Source organism: Larimichthys crocea, chromosome XV, assembly GCF_000972845.2.
Source record: "Larimichthys crocea isolate SSNF chromosome XV, L_crocea_2.0, whole genome shotgun sequence".
Lineage (NCBI taxonomy): Eukaryota > Metazoa > Chordata > Actinopteri > Sciaenidae > Larimichthys > Larimichthys crocea.
In genome coordinates, this window is record NC_040025.1 from 7,852,933 (window position 1) to 7,874,166 (window position 21,234).

Here is a 21,234-nt window from a genome sequence, read left to right on the forward strand (position 1 = left end):
TTTCACAAATCACATCTCAAGGGATCATACAGTCAAATCAACCCCTCTCTGAAAAAGATTCAACAAACACAGGACTTACCGCAGTGATGCTGTATTGTTTAAACTAAACACTGACAGTAAATGTATAGAAATAGTCCAGTGTTGTCTCATAGCTTGAAGAACAGAGAAGACATTTTTGTACACCTAATTCCATCTGTGACGCGTTTTAGCATTTTTAAACCACAGATGGAATGAATATAAAGAGAAAACTGACAAAACAACACTTTTCTTTTGAATTCCGCACTCAGAACTTTCACTATAAAATGTCATCGGCACTAAATTCAAACACTCACCCCCTTTGTGCTGAATCAGCCCTATCCAGCATTTTGTGAGGGAAGGAGTGAATCACTGGCATATCGACAATATGATTTTCACTCTGAATCACGCACATAGAGCTGGCAGATCATTTACAGTATACATTGCAAAAACCAGAACTTTGTCAGCAAGAATCAAAGCAGAATTGTCACCTCATCATCATGTGCCTGGGCATGTTTGTGGGACCAGAAAGTACAGTCATCAAAGCTTTTCACACTGCTGATATTCAAACAAGAACAGTCAGACACAGTATTGGCCATCGATATAGAAGCTTGTGTACATCGGAGATGCAGTGGCGGCTGTTTCCCCACACACATCTGCACCACAGTCTGCTTAAAAAGCTTCTTCAAAACTGTCAGGAACTCACATTCAGCCTGAAATGAATAGAAGGTAAAAAAATAAAATAAAATAAAAAACATGAGAAAAAAGAATGTGTGTTTGGATAAAAGTAGACAATAGATTAATACATTTCAACATTCATACAAGAGAAGACTTTTGCCACTGAAGACACTTGCCACAGGAAAGTCAAGGTTCTGGTGTTTCGCATGTGGATCAGTGTCACACTGCTTGGTTGACCAGGACATGTGAACTGAGCAGAGCCATTGTTAATGTTATCAGTAATACCTGTGGTTTCCTGATATGACAAGTCCAAGTGAAAAAGGCGTGTGGTCTTAAGTTGGTGTCATGGTACAGTCCATACAAGGATTCATAGGACTAATCTAACATTAACAAAGAAACCGGACAACACAAGAACTCTGATGGCTAAGACAACCGTGCTTTAAAAAATGTTGGGTTTAATCAGATATGAGAGGAAATCGAAAAAGGAAACATGGGCAGAAAATGTTTTCATTTGTTTCTTGTTGTGAGGTTATGTAAATGTACAAGATGTAAATCAGTGAGTAGTGCAAACCGAGTTTGGGGAAAGATTGTGGTGTTGGTTAAATATTACAAGACACGGCTACTTGTTCATTTATGAATAATATCTTTTTAGAATCTGGAAGTGTTTTAGCAGATCTAACCGCACTTTGTCTTATTAGGAGAAAACTGCCCACACTGAGCTCTGTGGATTCTAAGAAAAGTCTGAGAAAACTTACTACTGAAATATTCGGAGGTTTTCAGTATCGCAGAATATATTTCAATTGACCTCCACTGTACTGAAGTGTATACTGCAATGAGGGCAGCCTCAGTGGCATTTCAAATTGAACTTAAACTCACAAAAAAGTAAATTCATTAATATGTGTGATTTTTGGTGAAGCAAGCCTTTAAAGGAGCATAGCCGCTACATTCTCATAGAGAGCAAAGCAGCAGAGAACTAAAACTAAAAATCCCATTTGGTCATCAGAAAGAGCAACAACTAGAGCGTGTGATACTTTAATTTCAAAGTCACAGATGTGGGATGTAAGATGAGACAGAGAAATGTGTTGGACTTTCTGTTTTCCTGATGCAGGTACACTGAACTAAAAAAAAAATAACCTATTTAAAATAATCGACCTGCAAGCTCTGCATTGTTGTTTCTGAAAGAGCGTTTGGTAGCAGGTTAAACATACGCTAAGGTGGAAAAAGCCGTTACTGCAGCCGTATGAACTTTTGTACAAGGATGACTTGTTTGTTACTTTTGCTCGGCTATAAAACAGCTTACTTTCCAACAAACATATTTTTCAGGTTGCTATAGCAGTGTTTTTTTTTTTTTATCAAGTGTCCAATGTTCGTGTTGCAGTTTCTTGTTGTGTTTTCATTTGCTGAGGACAGACATGGGCTTTAACCTTCCAGCCTGCTGTTGCCTATAAATACTGAAATATCTCACAGCTTTAAGCTCTCTGCTTCCTCTGAGACTGCCGTCAGGTGAGTGCTCAGTGTTCACCTTCACTCTCAAGTTAATATTAACATCAAGGACCTTACACAATGATAAAATATTTTAGATGACAGTTTTATTCAATTATATTTGATTTTTTTTTCAAACAACTGAAGAAAAACTTATATATATAGAATAATATTAATGCAAACTTTCCAGAAATAACACAATCTATGGTTTCGATTTTATTGCAAAGTAATCTGCTTTCTTTAATTGTTTTTTTCTTGTGTTTTTAATCAAAATCACACTTCTTGCAGTCCTCTTTAGATTGAAGTCTGTCTCTCATACTTTAGTCTTTAGTTACCGAAAAAAACATATTTCCTGTGGAATAACTCCCCCTCTGATTCATTTCAAAGGAAGACAGAAGCAAGCAGGAGGCTCTGAACGGAGGAGATACGGTAAGCACAAGTCTTAGTGTTTTACACCAAAACTTCAAAGCATCTAACTGGGATAATTACAGGGTGAGAAAAGGCAAAAGAATATAGAATATATAAAATAAAGTAAGATTACAATGTATGTGTTCAGGGAAATGGTCAGCAAGGGCAAACCCAGTGAGCGTATGTTACAGTCGACACATCCAAATATTTTTAAATGAATATATTCATGAAAAACAAAAGCAAATGTTATGCACACAAGCTTTCAGAGTAAAGAACACAACAGTACTCGTTTGAATCAAGGAACAAAAATCCGTTTTTTAAATTTATTATTATGTTAAACCTCTTTATCGTTATGTGATGGCGATGGAGGACTTGCTGAGCAGCTTCACACACAAACGGCAGCAGCTTTTTCTTTTAGCGTAGTTTTGATTCAATTTCAGTTGGCTTTGAAAACCATTTCCCCAAAATGATGAAAAGCTCTTCTTAAATAAACCCCTCAGTACAGTCAAATTAAAGTTGAATATTTCTTGTTTTTTTATCTGCAAAATAACTTTTGGGAAATCTCCCAAATGAACTTGGAGCATTCAGCAAGGTGTTGTTAAGCTGCACGTTCATTTAGAATGAATGCAGAAAACAATAATAAACTATGTTTAACTGAACTGGTCACAACTGGTGATGAGGGCTCGCAGGTCAAAAATATATGAGGAGAGTAAAATGGACTTTGTGACGATTCGTCTTCTCCTGTCCTGAACCTACATTCAAAATGAAAGTAAAATCTTTTATATTTTCCCATCATAGTCTCTGAACTTACACTTATATAAAAATTATTTAGTGTTTAGTACTTTCTTTCATTTATATGGTGAAGTGATACAGATTTGCTTGAGATAGGTGCAGTATATACATTTAATTTATACAAACTCAAACCCTTCTATATCTTACACATTTGAATATAACAAATGTGTGATGTTATAGTTCATGCAACCAAAATATATTTTAAAAAAACTAAACAAATATTATAAAGTTCCTCTGTGTCCGGCACAGATTGAAAGACAGACCTTTAATTGTGCTCCCTGTGGATGTCTCACAATTTATGGCCAACAATGTTGTTGGTGCAGTGCGGCTGATGTAATTATTTTGTTTCTCATTTCCTCCCCGGTTTCTTAACATGTACACCTCGTAATAGTTATGAGCTTTTTGAACGTTTCACTTTGCTAACAAATGTCAGATTAAGCACACTTTCCACTCTGAAAGAACACACGCACTCACACACACACACACACACACATGCTGCTTATATTTATAATGATGACTCATATATGCCCATCGTCATTTAGTATCATGCTTTGCTTTGATGTGTGGACACTTGTGGAGATCAGTCTTTATGTGAGACAGACAGACAGACAGACAGACAGACAGACAGACAGACAGACAAAGTAGAGATATACCTGTGCATGCTGTGTAAGACCTCAGGAAACCTTTGTAAAAGCTGCAGCCATCTTATTTGCAGAAATCAGGAAATGGGGCGGCAGAGGTGAAGAGTCGCTGTGAGACATTCACCTCCTCATCTCCGGTACGTTGGTAAAAATGTACAAACAGAGCTCTTAAAGCATTTAATCTAAATCTAAATAACAATTTGAAAAATGTCTTATTTTGTTATGTTTCTAGCTTCAATGTGTCATATGGACTCTATAAACTAAAGTTATTCTACAAGCCAATCCACCGTAAACTTTTAACACCTAGAAAGTGAACCATGTATTTTACATCTTTATGTTTATATCAGGCCACAAACATGGTATAATGTCACATTTATAGACTATCTTTTTTTGTGCCTTGAATCTCAAACAAATAAGCTTTGTTACTTACAAACTGCAGGCAGACCTTTAAAGATCTAAACATTTTCAGCCACACCGACTGCATGACAGATTAATTCATAAATGTAATTCAATTTTGTAAAATATATACATTTATAAAAAAATTATAAAATTTAATAACATCTTTTATATTTCTATATTATCAGAGAAACTGTTTATGAATCAAATGAGACAGGAAGGTCAGGTTCAGCCAATACAGTAAAACACTGTGTAAATCCTGGAAGGTCAGGTTCAGCCAATACAGTAAAACACTGTGTAAATCCTTCATTAGTATCAAACAATTCTGCTCATTGATGAACAAAATTGTCCAAAAGGGTATTACCAAAAACAATCAAAAGTAGATCAATATTTTTCTGCCATACGATGAAAGACTTATTGTATACTAAGTCACCTAATCCTCACCCCCTGCTTACTCTTGTCTGGCAGCTTCTTGCTCCCTCACTCCCTCCTTTTCTATTCTTAGCTTCCTCTGTCATTTTCCTCTTTAGTCTCTTCTCCCCTGTCACGTCCATAGAGTCTGCTGCTCAGAGGGTTCTGGCACCCTGTCAGCATTACCTGGGCCTGAAAACCTCCTCTTCTTATTCCCGGTGGTCCAAAACACCTGTGGTACAAACACTAACACTCCCCCAGTGTTATACTATACTCACAGTCCAGGCAGCCCGGCTAATTAACTGAGCTAACATTATCTAACAGCAGCTACGGTTGTCAGCAGTTTACTTCATTGTCCATCAGGAGAGTTGAGGCGGAGCAGCTGGAGGACATCAGAGAGAAAACCAGAAAAGTTGGTGTTGTGTGACTTAGTGCCTGGAACACAAAGTCAGTGTAGCATCAACATGATTTTAAATCTCTTATTTTATGACAGAAAGGATACACAATGTTGCTTCAATGCAGATGAACAATGCGGTTGAGGTTCATGTCTCTGTGAACGTGTCTCAAAGTAGTGATCTAATGCTCTGACGAGGATGTGATCTCTTTAGAAAAAACGAGGTGTTATGGTGATGATAACATTCTGTGTGGGCCACTTCCTGTTGCTCCTTTGTTATTTTAAATCGGTCTACCTGCAGCGATGCCTCTGAAGGCTGAGAAGAACCCAGTAACCGTAATGAAACCTGTTATCATCAGGCAATCAGGAGATGATTAAGTATGCTAATTTAGGGTAACATACTGAATTTATTTATTTATACTGCTGTTATGGAATTTTCTATCCTTAGGTTACAAGAGGTCATGTGTGGGCCTTGAGGTCCTCAGCAGTATTAGTTGTTTGGCTTTGGTTGAGAACAGTAGGTGCCAGTCTATCTCAACACTGTGGTGACCAGGGTCGAAGAGACCTATTGCTGCCTTCATAGACATAATAGATAGCCTGACATTGACGTTCCAATCTGTGTAAACAGACATCTGTGTCTCCAGACTAGAATATGCTGACAATAACACCTCCATGAGTAAAAACATTCTCTTTTTCTGGGCGTGTAGTATTTGTGGTGTTATCTTGGGGTTTAAAGTCCGACTCAGGCACTTCTGATGAACTTTGAGAGTGTCTCTAATTCTCCTTGATCAAGCATCAATAAATAATACAGTATAAGACATCAGAGGCTCCTGAACACTTTCTTCCCTCCTGACCGCACCATTGACCTTTGACTTCAGCAAATTCTCCACAGTTATTATACACATTAAGAACTTATACTTACAATAATAAATCACAAGCTAGTTTTTTCCTAGCCTGCAGTTCTGCCTCCTGGACTCTTGCTTGAATAATATTATTATAAGTCTTAATGTTTCATATTCTTAAACAAACCAAATCAAACGAATGCCTTCTTTAGTGAGCTCTAATATTTTCTGTGTGGAGTTTGCATGCTCTCCTCCCACAGCACAAAGACATGTAGGTTAGTTGGTGACTCTAAGTTGGCTCTAGGTGTAAATATGAAAATATTTGAATGGATGTCTCTATATATATATGATGAACTGGTGACTTGTCCAGGGTGTACCTCGCCTCTTGCTCAGTGTCAGTGGTATAGGCTCCAGCCCCACTCTAGTGAGGATAAGTGGTTACAGATATTGGATAGATGGATATAAGTATAGTGTGTTAAAATATAGTTAAGCTACAAATGTGATGTAACAAAGTGCAATTTGAGGTATGGGAGTAAGTGAGTAATAAACCCGCACATTGATAGTAGTACCAGAATGAGGCATCTGCAACTTTCCACACTGTAATATGGCTGATTACAATATCCAGACAGGAAATACTTCTTTGAACTCATTTACAGATGTTTGATTTTAGATGTTGACTCACAGAAAACCAATCCAATATCAACCATCACAGAAATCTCTGTGTGTAGTGTCATGACTAAAGCTCTCCTCTCCTCACTTAGGCAGTGATGGGTTTCTTCTGAGGGAGATAAAATTGAGAAGAAGAAAAAAAAAAGCCAGAATGAGAGATGACAGTGAGAAGCCACAAACATGTTGAGCGCTCTTACTTTCTAGTGAATTCCTGTTTCTATGAGAGTTAATTTACATAGCACATGCGGTGTTGGCTGTTTATTATAGAGGTGCACGCTTCCATATCTCTGATGTTACAGTGAGTAAACTTAAACAAAGGGCCACATGCCAACACCAATATATAACAGATTATTGGACATAATTATTGTTTGACATGTCAGAAGCTTAAGCTGTAGATTTCACTGAGCCAAAACAAGATAAACATGCATGACTGCATGCTTTTAAACTCCAAGAGAAGAGGAAACAAGAGAAATGCTGGTTGCATACTAGGACTGAATAAGGAATGAAAGGTTGAGACTGCAGTCACTGCTTGCGAATAAACATATTTATTGCTACACTTATATTTTGCTTTTATTTGATAAACTAACTTTTCCACTTTTTTTAAACACACAAATTAATAACAGGGGAATGGAAGCATACAAAGAGCAGCTTTTTGCATGATCACAATCGTCACCAATCATGACCTTTACGACTGACTTTAGCAGAGTACTTATTTTAACCCACACCATAATCCTTCCTTATACCTAACCAAGTCATTTTTGTGCCTTATATTAAGCAAACCCTAACCACAGCACAGTCACATCTTAAAGCAGATCGGCCTTTCAGGAGTAATTTGGAACAGCTTTACAGAAAAGGTGTCATTCTATGGGGAAATCACACATGGTGCCTTTTGTTATTTCATTTGGATGAATCGTTGGGTTGCCGACACTGTCAGCATGTGCAGGTTTCGGTTTTGGTCTCTATACAGTCATGATGGTACCAAACCAACCAATTACTGACCCAGCTGTTGTAATAACATGTTGGCCATAAAGTTGAAATCATTTTGTTTTCAGACACATTCCTCTTTTTATTCGTATTTATCAGTCCTATAAGAATAAATTACATTGTCACAATCATTTCATGAGAAGAGGTAAAAATATTTTATTCCAACTTAATGGGCAGTGGACTCCCAGCACTTTGTGAATTGCACAGTCATTCATTTAAGCATTTCTCTGAAATCCAGCTTCACACGGTATCATTGCAGTGACACCACTCCAGATATCGTTTCAATAAGTGAAGTAAGTAGTCTTTCATGTATTATTTTAATGGTGGTCTTTTATAATGGAGATTATTTTACAGTGTAATATTGCTACTTTTACTGCACTGCACTACTACACTGAAGGTTTTGATGCTTTTTTTTCCCGTCATGAATACTGAGACCACAGTCTTTCATCACTCCTCTTCTTCTCTTCTTTAAAAAAAAAAAAAAAACTTTGAAAAACTACAAACCTTTCAAACGTAAAGTATGATGGCACTCTGACATCTTTGGAGAATTTTACAGCTCTGTACAACCGATAATATATAAATGAAGTATTGACTCCTGGAGAGATATCATCCAGGCATCTTCAACAAACAAAAGTCCCGGTGGTTGCAGGTATCAACATTCTGCTTGAAAGTAGAGCAGCTTCTCCCACTCATTCTATAGGGGGGTCTTTGTTGTGGTGACGCTATCACTGTGTGTTTGACAGTGTCTGTTTGTGTGTAGGTGTGTGTGTGTGTGTGTGTCTGTGTGCACCTGTGAATAATACAGCTTCTCTGAAGGTTGCTACAGGAAATGTTTTGAACCAGAAAATTTAAATATGTATATGGCTGGCTGAGTATAGTGTTCATTATTTTCATATAACTGCTTGGCTCTAACTTTCCTCATGTCTTAAACACCTAGGAGCTGTAAAGTAATGTTCATGCATAAATATAGTTTTGTTGTATTGAGAGACAAAAAAAACATTTTATTAAAATTAATAACATAAAAATAAAAATAAAATCTCTTTCATACTATCAAATTAATTAATGGACAAATTATCAATTAGTGCTTTTGAATCAATAAATATCTGCATCAATAGGACTGCAGTCTTGACCTCCCATTGGCTTGTGTCTAGAAATGAATATATTGTGCACACAAATAAATGAATACAGTGACAGAAGTATTGGGACAACACTATGATGCTCACAATCATACTAAATCCAGACTGTGAATATTAGTCTATATGTACTAATATAGTATTCAGGAGTGTCAAGAATCAAAGAAATCCAGGTTCAAGTGGCATTTTTTCCGATTGCTGATGGTTTTATATGTGTTTGTTTTGCAGTGCATTAAGCTAAAAAAACGTCCAATGCTGCATTGCAACTGTTTAAAAACAGTCACGTCATATATGGGAGTGGCAAAAGTCTGTTTTATGCATAGTTGGGGCAAAATAGCTCGATAGCGCCTCCCTCAGAGCAGGCAAGTTTCACCCAGACATACCAAATCAGTAGACACATGTACTGTATCATGTCAAGATCTACAAAAAAGCCTCTTGGAGCCAACAAAAATGGCCCTCAACGGGAAGTGGACCATTATTCTGTGGGCGCTATTTGCAAGTTTGTACCTATGTATTTAAGTCATCGTAAAGCCACAGTGATCTGTTATTTTTTCCTAGAATCTGTTTCTTAACATCTTAGTAACATTTCAACTCATATCTGAAAACCCTCCTTACACATGTCTATCTGTCTGTCAGTTAACAGTGGGCATTCATTTATTGATCTGAAAACTATTTCAAATATTTTTTTCATTGAATTATAAGTGTGGAAAACCATTTGGCCCTGTGGTGCATTTTACACAACATATAAACAAAAGAAAAAGAAAAAAATTATATGAAAAAAGTAATTTGTTTCTTTTGCAACCTTTGTTGTATTTTCAGCCTGAAAGCAGCTGCAGTTTGGAAACTTACAGCTTGTACATCTCATCCAGTTAATATTTTGTTTCCTAAATCTGATCTATTAAGCAGCAAACATGTTGGAGAGTGCTTTCATTCCAGAAATCATGAACTCAGAGAAAACAGGACACACATCTTAAAGTCTCTGCAGTGAAATGATGATGTCCCTCCTGTCACTGCAGAGATGCCAGAGACGTCTGATGAGAGTGTGAGATGTGGACAGCACAAAGCTCCACCAAAAGGTGACAAAAGGATCAAACAGTTGGAGGAGGCACACCCTGCTCCCCCTTCTCTTCCTCAGACCTCAGACAGTGTGTCACTGGCCACCTCAGGAAGTCAGGTATGCAACAAATGACATCATAGAACCAAGTGGGTGGAACAAACTTAACCACTTCCAGTGATTTCCTGGGTTGAAGGTGGCTGCGAAGGCAGTTGTGAAGAAGTATTCAAAATCTCAGTGTGCTCAAGTGCTCATTGTACTCATGGCCCCTTAATATTATATTACACACTTCATTCATTGATTTTTTTTAAAATTATTTCTACATTGTAGATTAACAGTGAAGACATCAAAACTATAAAATAACACACATGGGATTATGTCACAATAAAAAAAAAGGTAAACATAACAAATATGTTTTATATTTTAGCCACCTTTTTTTCTGATGACAGTCTTGATGACAGTTCGTACAAACACATTCTCACACTAATGTCTCAGCCACCTGGAACAATTTTTGGGCTCACTATCTTCAGCTCAAGAACACTTTAACTGGACTGAGGAAGCTGGGAATCGAATGAGTGACCCATTCTAGCACCAGAGGCACAGCTGCCCTAGTTTATTTTCAAAAGTTAATTAGTGAAATTTCTTGGTCTCCTTTGTGTGTTTGAGAACATCATTTGTGTTGTTTAGAGGTGATGTTGGCATACAGTAAATATCCCAGTCGACATATTGGTAAATGTAAACAGAACCACTAAAAGCACTTTTTAAAACACTTGTCACACACTTGTCATTCACACACAGAGGCCATGCAAGGTGCTAACTGCTCATCAAGAGTGATACATCATTCACGATGATGCTAAGCTCACACACACATTCACACATATGTTGCAGCCATCAGGAGAAATTTGGGGTTCAGTATCTTGCTCAAACATACTTTGACTGGACTAGGGAAACCGAGAATCTGACCAGCGACTCCACCTGAGAGCACAGCCACCCCAACTACTGTAATAATCTATATTATTGCAAGAACCGCTCAACTAAGTGAAGAGAAATGACAGTCCATCATTACATGAAGACACGAAGGTCAATAACTCCAGAACGATGTGGTAGTAGCAATGGTCAAGTTCCTGCATAGAAATGAGTACTGAGGGAGACCAATAACAAAAAGATAACTACTTTATCTGTAGTGGAGGAAAATCTAATGGAGGAATATCTAGACTCCAAATTTGATTTCATCTGATTGATGCTGTATCTTTGTGAGATGCACAGAAGATGAACGGATGATATCTGCATGTGTGGTTCCTACCATAAAGCATGAAGGAGGAGTGATGGTGTGAGGGTGATTTGCTGGTGACACTGTTTGCTGACACTGTTGGCTATTTTTTCCAAAATTCAAGGCACGCAAGGCTTCAACACACACCTCCAGGGCTAGTAAGGGCTATTTGACCAGATGCCCTAGCTTCCACAATCACCTGACCTAAACCCAGTAGAGATGCACTGGACTGCAGAGTGAAGAAAAAAAACTTCCAACAAGTGCACACCATACAGTAGTTGAGTAGTATGAGTAGTTCTTACCATAATATGAATTACTACAGTAGTTGAACAGAGCTATTTACTGTATTCCAGCACTACCCCTGAGCAACACAACTGATGTTCTCAAACACATTAAGAAGGCAAGAAATTCCATGAACTCACTTTTGAAAGCTGTTAATTGAAAATCATTCCAGGTGACAACCTCCCAAAGCTGGCTGAGAAAGAGTGTGCAAAACTGTCAAAGTCAAAGATGGCTACTGTGAAGAATCCAAAATATAAAACACATTTTGCTTTGTTTACATTTTTTTCTTTATCACATAATTCCATGTGTTGTTTAATAGTTTAGATTTTTTTGTGTTCACCTATAATAATAATAATAAAATGAAAAAAAAAACACTGAATGAGAACAAACTGTTGACTGATACTATAGCATTCAGTCGAATGAATAAAAGCCAGGACTGATGACTGATTCATCATTTATTTATATGATTCATTTATTTCATTTCTTGGATTGTTTAGACCAACTTCGATCAACATCTATCAACATCGATCAGCATTGATCAACGTAGATCAGCTTAGATCAACGTAAGAGCTAAGAAGAACTGAAAGACTCAGGAGAACTCATTAAACAAATGAATACATTAGCTTATAAACTAAATTATTAAATTCTCTGTGTGCCTTACCGTTACTTTTTTTTACCATACTCTTTTACGTTACCATTTTCAACATTTGTTCTATACACACTTGGCATCCTTCAAAATAAAAGCATTTTTCGAATAAAGGAATAACACAAAGTCAAGAAATGCACTGTGAGTCTTTCTGGGTCACTCGCTGAACAGATCCAGATCTTACGAGTCCTTTGAGTCACTTGAGTCAGTATGTCCATAAGCATAGAAATCCTACCAGTGAAACACAAGTTCCACTGTCTTGGACTACAAACAGGCTAAATAAAATTCATATTTGAGAGCTATCTATTGTTTGTGCAGGCTGTAAGTAGCTCCAAATGTTTATATTTAGCTGGCATGATATTCAACTGACACAAATAAAATAGTATTATATTCTCACAACTCACAGTCAGCATCATTCCTTCAACTGTACAGTAAATGCCACATAATAGAGATAGAAATTTCATTGAGATTAGATGATTGGAGTGAGCGGCTCCAAACTGTCTGGATCATTCAGATTGTCTGCTGTAAGAGGGCGGCTGTTTACAATTGCTGCAGCCTTGTACAGTAATGTCCTTAGGGAGGCGTCATTGAGTTTACCAGGAGAGAGTGAGAGCGTAGAGTTGAGGACGTTTACGCTTCTTATCTGTCATTCCCACACTCCAGCATGACTTGCATGAGCAGCATTCCAGCCAAAGTCACGTTGTTTTTCTGCAAGGAAAGTTGCGCCCTCACGTAGACTGCGCCCTGGGCGGTCGCCCACATTGCCTATAGCTAAAACCAGCCCTGGATGAGCCACAAATACTATACGCCCAAAAATAGTCAAAGAGAATGCATTTATCCATGTTAGTGTTACTGTCAGCATATTCTAGTCTGGAGACACAGTTGTCTGCTCATGCTTATAGAACGTCAACAGTTAGCTATCTATTATGTCTAGGAAGACAACATTCAGTTTCTTCGACCCTGGTCACCAGGCAACTTTGAGATGAGGCTGGCACCTGCACTCCTTCAGCAATCCAAACAGCGGCCTTGAGTCTTCTCTGATCTGGCTTAGTGCCGTCACTGTCTACGACCCCAAGGCCCATGCGAAAATTCCATAACATCATTAAATCTGTCAGTTACATCATTTTAATGTTTCCAACACAAATCAACTTGATTGAGAAAGCTATTGGAATTAGCTCAAATCAACAGAATAAGGCGGGACTTGATTCTGGAAGATTGTATTGGAAACTTTGAAATGGTCACACTGACAGACTTGCATGTGTGTGTGTGTGCGTGTTAGAGGACTTTGCCTAGCCACAGCTCTGCCTGTGTCCCTGGAACAGCATCGTAGTATTCAACCAGTGGATGAAAATGTAAAGGTTGCACATGCAACTGTGATGTTACAAATACTTAGAGGTAAAAACTCCAGCAATAGCTGTATTACAAAGAACAACTCTATCTACTGCTACAGGTCCCATTTAGTTGTTCAAGAACAAAGTTGTCCAAACACAGTTTTTCTTTTCTGTCAGTATCTGGTTTTTACCTCAGGAGTTGTTGGTCCTGGCTTGTGATTTCGAAAACAATATCCTTGTCCCTGGCAACTTTTTAGGAAAGGTCTCTTACTCTGCTTTGTTCATTTATCTAACTTCATGTCAGATCCTTTTTATGGTTGCCTTTTTTGTATCGTTTACAGTCGTCTAATACCACTATATTGCTAATTATATTATATTTTTGATTCAGGATTTCTTTTTGTTCTTTAGCAACATTTAGAAACATTTTTGTTATTTAAACTTGTTAATGTAGTGAAACAGGCAAATGTATATGGCTGCTTTAGCAGCATGGATTGTGCTAATGATGATATGATGATGAAATTCTGACTGCGCACCCTTCATCCCGTCCTTGCTTAGTCCTCCAAATTAGACAAACCTGACAATGAGAAAAGACTAAAAACACAAAAATTTTCTTGCATAACACCCTATGACTTCTTTTGCATTTTTGGTAATCACATCATCCACATGCTGTGCTAAACTGGTGCTTTCTCTTCTCAGTGTTGGAGCAGTATGGAAAACTTTAGACAGAAGCAGCAGAGACCATCGGTGTTGCGTCAAGTTCCTCAAACAGCTTCCAAACGACAACACGGTATGCACATCAGCAACATCATTATTCTACATGGCAATCAGTCCACCGTACTGACTTTTTTTATGAATCCCTTATTCAATATTTTTTCCAGTGTGCTTTAAAATAAAGTATGCAACTGGGCTTTAGACACACAATCATTCCTGTATTGGTGATTGATAGAAGAAAGATCTTACTGGCAACATATTTTATTGCATGTATTTACAACCAATCAAAGACCTACGTCAATCCTTTATCCTCTAGTGCGTCCAGAAAATATTGCAGCTGTCTCCATGTGCAAGGAAGAGATGGATGCAGGTCATCTTCCCCAGTCCTCTTCCCCACAGATGGGTTCCCCTCCCAGGCAAAGCCATCACTACTTCTTCCCGTTGAGGAGAGCAAAGCAGAGCTCCATTGAGGCCAGGCTTCATGATAGGTAAGTTTCTCACATTTTCTCTGAATGACAAATGATGACCAGTGAGAGCTTTGGCTGTGATCTCATTAGGAAGTCCAACACTTTCTCAGTGGGCACTCGGCTGCATCACCTTGTATTGATTCTTTGTGATTTTGTGATGCTGTATTCTATAATATACACATTCTCCAACTCTTCCTGGGTGATGCCAGCTTGTCCATAACTACACAACATATAAGATGACAGAAATACACAACATGGAGGTTTACTGATTAAATGCTACTAATGACTTAGTGATCAATGGTTTTCATCGGGGCTTCTCCTGGATATGTATGGTCCTCACTTTGTCCCAAGGCTACAGGGTCTCTGAAATTATCTAGTGCTCCTGGCAATACAACACTGTTTGTTTGTGCCTTCCAAAATCACAAACATGACTAATATGTGTCATATAGGGATATACTATACAGTATAAGTATAAAAGAGGGGGATGAAAAGACACCTTCTGTTCTGTCCATGCACCTTGAGCTCCCTCCTAAGAAGTTACCTGGCACTATAATAACATCGTACTGCTTTACGCTTTGCATTTTGCTCTTGGCAAAGTCATTCTCACAGCTTGAAGGTGCTTATCAACACTTCAGGTCAGGTCATTTAAAAAAAAAAAAAAAAACACCACTGGAGAGCTTCTGGGTGAGCCCAAAAGAACAGGGAGGCAACAGCCAATTTGAGGCCATGGCTCACCTAACATTTAGCCCGAGGTAGATCTGCCTGGTTGAAAAATCACCAATATAGACTCTACAAAGCTTGTATTGTTACTTTTGCTTATTACATTTGCTAATTCTTGACAGCCAACTTCCACAAAAACTTTTTGTCACTGTATCAAATATTTTTCAACTTTTAGCTGAGCTGTCTCTCCAAAGGTTTTGCCTCATACCACACTAACATAATTTCTGTTGCCCTCCAGCATCCCTGAGGGGACCAGTGCTTTGTTTGTTAGTGGCCTCTGCCGTTGGCCTGGCTGTGATGCAGTGTCTGAAGATTTTCCTAGTTTCTTAAAGTAAGTAGACCACTGAAAACTACATTTACTGAATCTCTCTCACTAGTTAGAGCCCAAACACCAGCCGATGCAGTGACCCTAAAATTTCAAGGTCCGTTATTGTAGATGAGAATCACATTTTGGAGGGGCTAAAGCTGCTCAAAAACTCATGTCAGTGTTGGTAAACCTGCATGTCTCAAATGTGTCATAATGGCTTGATAGCACCCCCTAAGGAACAGCCCCTGTAACACATTTCGCCGCTATGTATGAAATTGACTTCAAATTGGGTCAAGGCAATCTAATGACCTTTGTAATTACAAAGTGTGCAAAGTTTGGTAGATCTTTGAATGGTTTGGTGTCAAATTTTGATGGTTTGCCAAACAGTAATTTTCTGCCCCAAACTGCTCAGGTTGGATTACAATCCCGACCCAAAGACACACTTACAGCTTTCATTTGCTTTGTTTAAGCTAGCATCTTCTACTTTGGTCTGAGGTTAACCCTTAAATGCATCTTTTGCAACCTGGTTCTATATGTCTATTATTCATTTCATTAGGCACTAAACTCCTCAAACTAATTGTCTTTAACAATGTTGTGGAGAATTATTCATGGCATGCTGGCTGCAAATGATAGTTGGTTCTGTTGTGTTTTCCTGTTTGGCCTCATGATGGCACCGTTATGCTTATGCATTACGTTGTGACTATGGATAAATACAGACAAAATGATGAGGAGGTTTGTGTTCAGTTTTGGGTTGATGGGGTCAATTTGGGGCAAGGTGAATTTCCTAAAAAATGTTGGACTACAAACTTTTGTCCTGTTTTGTCTTCTAGGCATCTCCATTCAGAACACAGCCATGGTGACAGAAGCATTGCTCAGTGGAAGATCCAGCAAGATATTGTTCAGTGCATGGAGAGTCAGGTGGGAATATGAGAATCCTAGAAAGTATATATCTACATCATGAATGCTCTTGTAAATAAAATGGTTCAAAAGAAGGTGTAAGCTGTCTTTCCCACCCTAAAGCATGGCTTTGAATGACCTCAGCTACTTTAAGTAAATGTGAGGCTGACTTTAGCTCTGCGTGTAAAAACTCATTCAAACTAAATAAAATTCAACCATGGATATCTCTTTCAGCTCATCCTGGAAAAACAGAAACTCATTGCAATGCAACTCCATCTGCACCTCTCTGAACACAAATACAGTGATTTGGTATGTTGATTGAAATCAGTCTTGACTTCCACTGTCTCTTTCAGCTTGGTTAAACAAAAATGTAACTACATTTACTCATGTAGCATGAGAAATTGAATCTTTGTTTGTGTCCACCTCCAATCATTACAGGCAGCTTCTGAGTGGCCATATAGCCTTCCTCTATTCCTGCCCCAGCCTCCAGTAAGAGATGCAGACGGAGTGCAACAATGCAGCATTAAACATCTGGAGGAGTTGTCCCAGCGTGGCTACAGGGCTGCTGCTTCTGCCCACCTTCTACCAGGTAACACTGAGTCTATGGACAAATATTAAAACCAAAATACACTACTTTTTTTTTCAGACACATTCCTCTTTTTATTCCTGTTTACACACATCAGGTTAATTGTGTTTTAATTTTCACTGTGATGTGTTTGGAAGAGATCAAAAAAGATTTGAGAAGATACACTTTATCTATCAAGCTCTGTAATGTGTTAGGCTATTCACATCAGTGTTTCATATTTGTCATTTTTCACCATTATTGTCCTCTAAATGAATGAAAAACACAAGATTATTAGACTGGCTCAGGAGGTAGAACAGGTTGTCCATTGATCAGAAGATTGATGGTTTGACTGGCTCCTCCAGTCTGCAAGTGTTTTTGGGCAAGATGCTGAACTCCAAAGTTCCTTTGAGTGTGATTAGCTCCTGTCTGACGATGAGATTGGTGGTTTGATTCCCAGCTCCTTCAGGCTGTTGGATTGTTCTGCCATTGGTTTGTGAATAAATGAATCAATTATTGGCACTTTCCATGGCAAACAATGCCATCAGTGTATGAATGCCTGAATGAGATATTTAATGTAAAAGTGCCTTGAGTGGTCAGAAGACTAGAAAGTTGCTGCATAGGTACAGTCCATTTACCAAAAAAAGTTGTTTTTCAACTTGTGACATTGTGTTTGTAAGATCTCCATTAAATTACATGTTTTAAATATTAGGCAGCTATAGTGTGGTGGCACATTGGTGCAGTGATGTTCCAGGGTTCCAGGGTTTGAACAGTCAGCCTGGATCAATTTATTTTATTTTTTTGTGCAGCATATTTGCATATTTATTATTAAAACTTTTTCACTGACATTTCTCACCAGCACGCTGTGTTAATTACAGATGAATAACCACATGTTCTTGACTGTATGTGATTGATGACATGAAATGATAACATAAGATCATTGTTGTCATACAGATTTGGTCCCCAGTATTGAATGTTACAAATACAACAACATCAGACCTCCATACACCTATGCCTACTTGATAAGATGGGTGAGTTTCAAATGTTAACTGGATTTAACTGGAGTCCAGTTTGTCTTCTACAAACTGATGGCTAATTACTTAATACATTCCATGACATGATTTGTGACAACGTGTCCTTGTATTTCTCGCTGTCTATCTGACTAAAGTCTATCCTGGAGTCTCCAGACAAACAGCGCACTCTGAATGAGATCTACAACTGGTTCACTACCATGTTCTACTACTTCAGACACAACACTGCAACCTGGAAGGTTTGGAGCACTCAGATTAGACATTCACTCTGATACCTGCATTACTCTGTTGGAGCCCTACAGCAAATGTCACTCACTGTCTGTTACAGTATGTATGTATGAACCATCCATCCATTAGCTTATCTTTTGAAGTTGGGGCCAATCACAGCTAACATTGCAACTATGACAGAAATACAGTGGGTCCAGAAGTCTCTATTCTTGCATATTAGATTTTTAAATGTATGTTAAATGCACTTTTCAATACAAATGATAACATAAGCTTAACTTTAATGAAAGCATGCAGTCGGGATGGTATGGACTGCACGAGTTTGCGTAAAACCTGATGAGTCAGGATATCCCAGCATGACTTAACAATGTTCCAAAGAGCTTCTTGTGATGTCACCGAATGCTCAGGTTTCTGAGTCTTCCAGTGCCCCCATAAATGTTCAGTGGAAAGTCCATAGCATGATAACCATTTTGAAGCTCAGTGTGGAGTGGGTTTGGATGTTGCAATCCTGTTCTAGTTTGTAGTTTTTATTCATTTTATTTGCTCATATTAGCAACTTGTCCATCAAAGTTTGGCGAATTTGATATATAATATATAATATATCCATTAAAAATAGCAACATAACAGTGGTGACAAATGTAGCTCTACAGTTTGTTGTAAGTCCACTTACAGAAATAACAGTTCTTAAATCATGAACATGATAATAGACTTGAATGAATTAAGTGGAATGAAAAGGCAGTTTCGACTTGTCCAGGGTGTACCCCATCTCTCGCCCAAGGGTTACTGTTACCTGGGATAGGCTCCAGCCCCACCGTGACCCTGATGAGTGTAAGCAGTTATAGATAATGGATGGATGGATGGATGGATGGAAAAGGCATTTTACAAGGCTAATGTTAAAACCATTGAGTAATAGTAATAGTAATATTACAGATAATTTAATCTATCCATAACGACAACATGTAGTTTCCAGATCCTGTTTTGCCTTGCTTCTATGACAGTTGAATTTTCCTCTTCTTACCAGAATGCAGTGCGGCACAACCTCAGCTTACACAAGTGTTTTGTGCGAGTGGAAGGAGGAAAGGGAGCTGTGTGGACAGTGGATGAAACAGAGTACCAGAGGAGGAAAGGACAGAAGTATCACAGGTACAAACATCCTGCTCTCTGCTCTAGATTCAGGTTCAGGATGGAGCTGCCGTTTATGAGCACATGTTTGTGTGATGTGGCTCTTCAGTAAATGTTCAGGGTAAATGGTTCTTGTTCTTCTTTTAAATCGAATGATTCTGTCAATCAGTCAGCCAATGAAAGAAAATGGACAGAAAGTGAATCCACAATTATTTTCATCAGAGGACTTAATAATCATCAAAAAGTTCAAATGTCAGTGTAGTGAGAAGAGATGTGAAGAACTACCCTGTACAGTAAATAAAGAGGTTCTTCAACTGGTCCTGGCTCCTTGTAGAACCTTTGAAGAACCATTAGGAACCATTAATTCTCTCAGGGTAGGGAAGGCATGAGTGATGTTAATGAGAAATTTCATTGCAGATTGAGCAGATTTCAATTCAGCATATGTGTGTGTGTGTGTCACTCTAACTGTGTGTGTTGTGTAGGGACTGTCCTGTGAAGTGGTTCAAGTCCTGTTCTAATCACTGTCCCGAGGATCTCTCAGCACCAGCAGATGGCAGCATGAGCTGCTCCTTTAATCCAGCTGCAGGAGCTAGAACATGAAGAACTAAAGAGTCTTTTCAAATGTCTTGTTTGTATTTTGTATTGTTTTCATATGACTTGTCATTGTATCACATTGTACACATACCTGACAACTGTACTTTCTTTTATTGCAAAATAAATGAAACCAACATTTGTGCGTGTTTTGTCGTCAGTCTGATTTGACTCTCTTCAGTCAGTAGGTCAGAGATTAAATATGTCCCAACACATCTGTGCAGTGAACAGAAAACATCCTCCTAACCTTTTTTTTGTCTGCTTTACATCTGTCATCTTGACTTTCACAACTATAATTTGAAAATGGGTCATTCATTTTCTAAACTCCCTCTTTTTACTTTCCCACACAACAGTGACCCTTATATAAACTTCAAAGCGATTTGCACATTATTACCATTATTTCATGATTCGTCCTAAACAGAAGTTCCTCTAGCAGGGGTAATAGCACTTATTTTGGGGCCTATTTTCAGTAACAGATAAATCCGCATTTGGTTGGTCTGTTGCTGCGTTACGTTAACGCGTCCGCCATATTGGATGTGGCAGATCTGCCCCATGAACTAATAAAAGGAAATGGACTGAACTTCATAAAGCGCCTTTCTAAGTGCTTAAGTTAATGTCTAGTATACACCCATTCACACACACACTAATATATCTGGGAAACAAACAGGCACCAAAAACAACGTATGTAACTTTTTAAGTGATGATTATAAATGTTTACTCCTTATGTAAGCACCAGACCAACATATGTATTTTTCTAATGCTGAGTGTTTACAGCTACTAATGTGTGTAACACTGTTACTGTGATGATAAATATTGAAATATTTATATTTAACATTTAATCTGTGTCTATAATAACCAGATCCTGAAATGTAGATGTGACATGAGGGTTTTCTGAATAAAGAGCACTAACGTGTACATTTAACTGATTTTGATTAATCGTTTTTATATTCACATTGACGGACATATATATGTATATGTATATATATGTATATACACATACATACACACACACACACATATACACACATATTTACACACACACACACACACACATATATATATATATCCCTGCTGCAAACAGCAATAAACATGACATATAAAATATATACAAGTTTAAACAGATCTAAAAGAAAATACAGCAAATATAAACATAAACATAAATATGACAAATAT

At 38.0% G+C, this 21,234-nt stretch overlaps 1 protein-coding gene across 2 annotated transcripts; it reads left to right on the plus strand.

Moving 5' to 3' along the window:
• Nucleotides 1–2,562: 2,562 nt before the first annotated feature.
• foxp3b (forkhead box P3b) lies at nucleotides 2,563–20,210 on the plus strand. 2 transcript variants are annotated; one of them, XM_019259945.2, is made up of 13 exons: nucleotides 2,573–2,604; nucleotides 4,091–4,153; nucleotides 9,862–10,019; nucleotides 14,125–14,215; nucleotides 14,456–14,627; nucleotides 15,565–15,657; nucleotides 16,464–16,551; nucleotides 16,765–16,839; nucleotides 16,969–17,119; nucleotides 18,047–18,123; nucleotides 18,261–18,362; nucleotides 19,370–19,491; nucleotides 19,953–20,210. In XM_019259945.2, exons 3-13 carry the CDS (start codon nucleotides 9,864–9,866, stop codon nucleotides 20,068–20,070), a joined length of 1,245 nt encoding a protein of 414 aa, XP_019115490.1. In that variant the 5' UTR covers nucleotides 2,573–2,604; nucleotides 4,091–4,153; nucleotides 9,862–9,863; the 3' UTR covers nucleotides 20,071–20,210. The 2 variants fall into 2 exon arrangements, with proteins under 2 accessions (XP_027144129.1, XP_019115490.1); XM_027288328.1 differs by lacking the exon at nucleotides 4,091–4,153 and having other exon boundaries at nucleotides 2,563–2,604.
• Nucleotides 20,211–21,234: the final 1,024 nt, after the last annotated feature.